The sequence below is a fragment of the Brassica oleracea genome, unplaced genomic scaffold (assembly GCF_000695525.1).
Source record: "Brassica oleracea var. oleracea cultivar TO1000 unplaced genomic scaffold, BOL UnpScaffold01682, whole genome shotgun sequence".
Taxonomy (NCBI): Eukaryota; Viridiplantae; Streptophyta; class Magnoliopsida; order Brassicales; family Brassicaceae; genus Brassica; species Brassica oleracea.
The window spans coordinates 1-6,544 of NW_013618214.1; the positions used below are offsets into that span (position 1 = coordinate 1).

A 6,544-nucleotide genomic window follows, 5' to 3' on the forward strand; every position below is an offset into this window, starting at 1 on the left:
GGTTGCAAAGAGTTAAACTTGAAATGCATAGTAATATTAAAACTGAGGAAGACTTGGAGGCATAGTTGGGCTGACGCTTTGGTTGCTTTCAAGCATTCACTCACGGGAGCAGCTGCGTTCACCTTCTTCAACCTCAGCTGTTAACGTGTTGTTGGCTGGAGGGGGAGTGGATGGTTCATCACATCTAAGATCAACACAGGGGCTTTCCTTGATGTTGAAATCCTGGAGAGAAGTATAGATGTGACTTTAAATAATCGAGTGAGATGAAGACAGTTCGGTAAGTATATAGTCTCATACCTTGGTGTCAATATTGTGACTGATAGCAGAAACAGTAAAGGGACTGTAGTTCTGGGTGGAGTTGCATGGCTTGACACGTATATGAAAAACAAAAGTTTGCCCTTCAAGTCCTGATACGCATTGCGGGAGTTTGTCGTCAAGACCAACATTGACCTGTAGTACAAAACAGATTTCAGCGACTGTAATAGCTAGCTCTCACAAATGTTTGGGTGAGGAAAATAAAACCTCGTTCATAAAGAGAGTAGCTGCATGTTGATTAGTCATCTCGAGCATCTCCTTATCGAACACCACAAAAGTTGCATAATTATTCCCATCATCAACCAACAATTCAACACGATACATGTGATTAACGTTAATATGACTGATCTCAATGCCGGAGATCTTGACTTTTTTAAAAAAAAACTGAGGATTTAAAATTATTACCTAACAACGCCGGTGTCATTGGTGTTACCACATTGGTCACAGCGGAGAGAGGCAGCTGATTTCACCATTTCTTTGCTGCACTGAGTGCAACAAACGTAGTACCAGCCATGTTGGCCTAAGACGTCAACTATCCGGGCTTTGCAGACAAAATAAGGTTCCTGTGTCTCCAGCAAGAAGAAAGATATTTAAGTCTATATTATAATTTGAAGGGGGTAGAGATTTTATGACTATGTTGTAAGCATGTATATATGATTAACCTGGTCGGTAGGATTGGAGAGGAAGTAGCTGAGATCTCCAATTGAGCTAAGGGGCCAGGTAGCGTTCTCCGTGTTGTCGTCCAAATTGGTGACTGCACCTCTCAAGCTGGAATAGAAATGGTGTGATTGTTTAATTAGGCACACATCAAACATAGTTTAAATCATAAAAAGGGAAATTGTACCTCATTGTAAAGTCTGTGATGGCTTGGAGAGTGGGGCTGAAAAAACACTTGGTTGCTGGGGTGGAGCTAAGGTATAGCTTATCTGTATAATGAGAATTAGTTGGTTAATTAATTCATCAATTTAATTTCCATAGTTTTTCTATCTAACTTGCCTCCTATTTTTTCTGGGGCCACACTTGTGACCACCATAACAGTGTAGGCTTTCTCTCCTGAGTTTAAGACTGCCTTAAACGTTGCTGCAGCTGTGTCCCATAAAGACACGTCCACTTCGATGTTCCTGTCACGAATTTACGTAGACATGCTTCATCATGGAGAGCATAAGTAATAGTATTCAAATTAAGAGATATGAGTGTACAGTGTACATACGGGGCAATGCTAAGACGTATGAGAAGTGGGCAAATGACTTCAGCTTTCTTAAGGTCATAACCTTTGACCGTTTGGATTTGACCAACAACATCTGAAATTAGATGAAAAGCTTAAGTTGTTTAGTTTTTAGTTTATAATATATTAAGAAGGAATGTTAGAAGAGTTAAGTATGAAATTTGTTGGAAACATACCAGGGAGTTCTAAATTGGTGTTGGCAAGGATCTGGAGTTGTTCATAGTTGCGAACCATGAATTTTTGTAGGCTGATATGAGGACAATTGTTGATGATTGAATCAATCGTTGTTTCTTCGAGGAATCGGATTAGGAAGGTATGCTCTGTACTCTTGTACACATGTGGGCATATTCCAACTTCAAAGTGGGCAACTCTGTAGATGTCACCTTCTTGTAAGGACCGACGGTAGTGATTGGCCTGTTCAGCATGAATGATGCCGTTGATCATAGAATCCTACAGAATTTTATGATGAGTTAAACTCAAGTACTTCTAAAGTTTAACAAAACCGATATCGATGTACAAAGCTTGTTGGGGAAGATTAGTATACCTTCTCATCAAGGAAAAGCAAAGTGATTCCCTTGAATTCATTGGGGTTGCTGAAATTTGAGGAGTCCCAAAAACGGAGCAGGCGGGCATGGATAGATTGAGAAGATCTACCCAGACGAAGCGCAGCGAAGGGGGAGTGAGGAAGAGGTTGTTGAGAATCGATAGTAGCAGACGAAGCCATTTCGCAATTTTGAGGAAGGAGGATATCAGAAACGGGATCAGTAGGTTGATCTTCCTCTTATAATTCTCTAATTTATATAGTTCCAGTTCAACTGACGGTTTCATTTTCTGATACGGGAGATGGAGAGTTGAGGTTTGAATTGTTTGAAATGAATTTAGATTTTATTGTGGGATTTATGACGATAATGAACGGAAGTATACGGATCGATTGGGAGATAAAGTTTAAAAATTTAAAGAGTTTTGAGGCAAAGAAGAAGAAGAAGAAGAGGAGAAGTTGAATGAAAACCTAATTTGTTAAACGTTGAAACAGCAGAGTTTGCCTATGGAAGTCGTAAACTATGAGAAGATATTATTAATAGATATTTCAATTAAAAATTTATCAATACGGGTTGGTTGGTTCTATAATTAAAATACCAACAAAATACCCGTGATATTTTAGGGCTGATTCGTTCTATAAATAAAATACCGACTAAATATCCGTAATATTTTAGGATTCATATTGTCCCCAGTCGGATTCGGATATCTAATGTCTGAAAACGACATGACATATTCAACTCTATTATATTGATTTGAAACATATATTTGTTAAATTGAACCAAATATCTTTTTAATAAATTATGAATAATTAAAATAAAACATGTTAAAAATATTTAAATTAAAATTTGGAAGCCTCATATTTCTTTAAAACTATAGTTTTGGATACACATGTATTTAAATCGGGTACATAACTGTTTTTTCTAGGTTGGATCTATTAAGATTTATTTTTCGGGGGTTATGTCTATTCGGTTCGGTAGTTTCAGGTCTGGTTCTGTTGTGAAAAAGAAATTTGGACCAACAGTATTTGTTAATTTTAGTTTCGGTTCCGGGTTGGATTCTTGGGGGTCAGTGCTGGGTCGGTTTTTCAGGTCCAAATGAAAAGGCCATATCTGAGTGTTGGTTAACTATTCGAAAGAAAAAAGTTAATATAATGAGTCGTAAATTTATTTTTGCATGAAAGTTTTGGAAATGTTGTGTGGACCTTTTCGACGTAATGGGAGTGTTTACTTTACATGCTTATTATAGAAATACTTATACCTATAATATTAATGGTGAAGATTTATTAATTATTTAGTGCATTAAGTTACCGTAAAAGTGTGCATCCATGGTGTAGCAATCTAGATTAAATATAACTTTGATCAAACTAACTGATTCATTTTTTTTTTTTTTTTGATAACTCTGGTATCTGGGCAGCCACATTCCCAACTGCCCCCTCGTAGGGGGTCCAGCGCCCCAACGGAAGGGATGTTAAATCCGCTGTGGCCGGGGCTCGAACTCGTGATGGCGGGCACCTCAGCCGAGGTTCCTATACCACCAGACCACGAGGCCGGGTTGAAACTGTATAGGTTGAACTTTTTATAATGACTGGGCTCACCCCGAGGGGCCACCTCGCCAGAAACCGTATCCCACGTTCAGTACTGGCCGTAGCCCACCTGACGCAGGGGTTTTTTAGCTAACCCAGTTCCACCCCGCTGTCCCTGAGTATCGAACTGGCGACCTCGGGTAGTCGTGTGTGAGAAACATTCAGTACTGCCGCTAGGCCACCTGATGTTCTCCAATTTTTTTAAAGAAACAGTACTCTTAGGTTTATGTATCAAATTTAACCCGTCAAAGATTCATTAATAATCCAGAAAAGAAGAAAATATCCATGGAAATCAAAACGATAACGACAGAGATCAAAGCTCATAATGAGAAGCATAGCTAGTAGAAGTATTTTTAAAAAAAGACAAATAAGACTGATGACGGGTTTGTAGGAATATGTTTTCCCAATTACTCACGGCCACGCTTGCGTTTCTGCTGAGCGTCTGCATTCCCTGGATGATTGCCTGATGCACGTTCTTCACTCATCTTGACTCCCAAAACAGACGGGCCCGAAGACGAAGCTTCCAATCCTGTGTCAACTCCACTGTTCTCAGAGTGTGCCTGAGATACATGAAAGTGATATTTTTAAAAAGAGTCCAGTCAGTAAAGATAGTGATAAGTTAAATTAGACAACCTCGCTATCTTCAGAGATGGTGGCAACGGTGAAGGTACGGTGATTGGGAGTGAAGTTGAAAGGTGTTACACGGATCTGAAACACAAACTCCTTCCCGGCTAGCTCTTCAAGACAACTTGGGAGATACTCCTCTCCACCGTTTGAAACCTGCAGCATGCGGCCAGTTATCGCAAGTTATATTGACTTACACTAAATGCGTACAGAAACCAAAATGGTTCCAGGGAAGAAGGAGATACCTCATCCAGGGCAAGCACAGCAGCTTCCTGTTTGGTGAGCTTGTTCATCTCCTTATCGAAGACAACAAACGTTGCGCTATCTTTGCCATCATCAACAGCAAGCTCAACACGGAACCTTACGTTGAGTAATGGACTGGTAAATGGATATTTACGTGAAACCGCTTAACCAAATGTTAAAGACTACACAAAGTTAACAACACCAGTCACGTCAGAAGTTGCACATCTGCTGCAGTCCAATGACGTCCCACGTTTTTCCACTTTTTTGTGGCAACCAGTGCAAGACACAAAGAACCACCCATTTTCCTGAATGACACCAACAATCTGGGCTTTGCAGAGGAAATCAGCTTCTTGGATCTGCCCACAAGTAATATTTTAGTCAATTGAAAGTATAAAAAATAGTGAATATATATATTGGAGTAAACAAAGGCAGACAACAACCTGTTCGTTAGAGTTCGAGATGAATGTGTTGAGATCCCCTATTGACACAAGCTCCTTCTTCTTGACTCCTTCAAGCGTGTCGACACATGTATAATCTTGAGGTGGTGTAGATCCAATGCTGGATATAGCATGTTGTTATGATTAAGACGTGCTGAGATTTTGCTAGCTACTATTTAAGTTTGATTATCTTACCTGCTAACAAACTCTGCTATTTCAGAGATACTGGTGTCAAAGAAGAACCTAGTCCCTTGTGTGGAATTAAGATACAGATTCCCTGAACAGAGAATAAACTTGTGAGGAAAATATATAAAAACATTATATGGATTAGAAACCAGATGATTCTTACCTCCAAAGAGTTTAGGATTAACTGTGGTCACCAGCATCACGGACTGTGATTTATCCCCAGCTTTCAAGAGACCCCTAAAAGCTGATGCAGCCTCATCCCATAAAGACATGAACACGGTCACGTTCCTGTTATGAAAACAATAAGGATACGGTTTCAACTACACATATAAACAAAACCAAACAGTTATAATTCCTACCAACAGACTACACAATTTGAGACTATAACGAAAGTTCAAGTGGACCAACAGACTACACAATTTGAGACTATAACAAAAGTTTAAGTGGATGTCTTAAACAACGTACGGTTCAATTAATAGGCGGACAACAACCCTGCTTGTGGCTGTTTGGTTTCTGAGATCGGACCCCTGCACAGATCTTATCTCACCAACAACATCTGCGAATCAGAAAATTACTTTAGCAATCAACATTATGATGAAATTCAAAGTTGCGCGGAGAAAAAAAAAGACCTTGTAGCTCTAAACTGGTGTTCGCAAGCACTTGAAGCTGTTCGTAACGCCTAACCATAAACTTGTCCAACTTGATCACAGGGGCATCCGTTTGGACCTCAACAACACGCGTTGAAGGAATGAACCGGATGACGTACTGATGCTCAGTAATCTTATACGTGTGAGCCACCCTTGCCACGTCAAAACGGTCCAATCTGACAATAGAACCGGTTTTCAAAGAGGACCGGTAATGGTTGGCCCGATTAGCTGGAATGAAACCGTGAATCACCGAGTCCTGTAAGAAATAAAAGAAGATTAATAGTCTTTCATTACAACAATCCGAAAAGCAAAAAGTTGGATCAGAAACAATCCTTACTAATTCATCGAGGAGTAGAATTGTTATCCCCATAAACTCTCCATTCTTGCTAATGTTCCGGGAATCCCAAAACCGGATGAGTCGACCAACAACAGATTGAGCAGATCTTCCGAGACGAAGAGAGTCGAACGTGGGGTTGCCGACGGCGGCGGCGGCGGCGTTAACGACTGGAGTTGCGGGTGAAGCCATTATCGTTACGAATTCAGAAACAGGATGACAAAGGGGAGGAAAAAAAGTAGCGAGGAGGGCGATACCTGATTTCATGAAGAATCTATATATATGGTCTTCTGGATGCGTTAGAGGTTGACGTTTTGTCGTCCGAGGAACTTAAGACAGCCATAAAGATCGAGTTAATCCGATAAGACCGAAGAGGAATCGACCATAGGTGAAGGATCTGGAAGAAGGCGA

General features: G+C 40.2%; 2 protein-coding genes across 2 annotated transcripts; both read right to left on the bottom strand.

Annotated features, from left to right (window-relative positions):
- LOC106321451 lies at positions 1-2,577 on the bottom strand. The gene is made up of 10 exons (XM_013759713.1): positions 2,085-2,577; positions 1,717-1,990; positions 1,526-1,616; positions 1,312-1,436; positions 1,160-1,241; positions 978-1,083; positions 721-878; positions 523-637; positions 298-450; positions 1-222 (listed from the first exon to the last, which is right to left on the bottom strand). Exons 1-10 carry the CDS (start codon positions 2,262-2,264, stop codon positions 97-99), a joined length of 1,410 nt encoding a protein of 469 aa, XP_013615167.1. The 5' UTR covers positions 2,265-2,577; the 3' UTR covers positions 1-96.
- A 1,316-nt stretch (positions 2,578-3,893) lies between these two features.
- On the bottom strand, positions 3,894-6,544 carry LOC106321450. The gene is made up of 10 exons (XM_013759712.1): positions 6,391-6,544; positions 6,137-6,303; positions 5,782-6,055; positions 5,618-5,708; positions 5,316-5,440; positions 5,162-5,243; positions 4,970-5,087; positions 4,532-4,885; positions 4,296-4,442; positions 3,894-4,222 (listed from the first exon to the last, which is right to left on the bottom strand). Exons 1-8 carry the CDS (start codon positions 6,398-6,400, stop codon positions 4,712-4,714), a joined length of 1,041 nt encoding a protein of 346 aa, XP_013615166.1. The 5' UTR covers positions 6,401-6,544; the 3' UTR covers positions 3,894-4,222; positions 4,296-4,442; positions 4,532-4,711.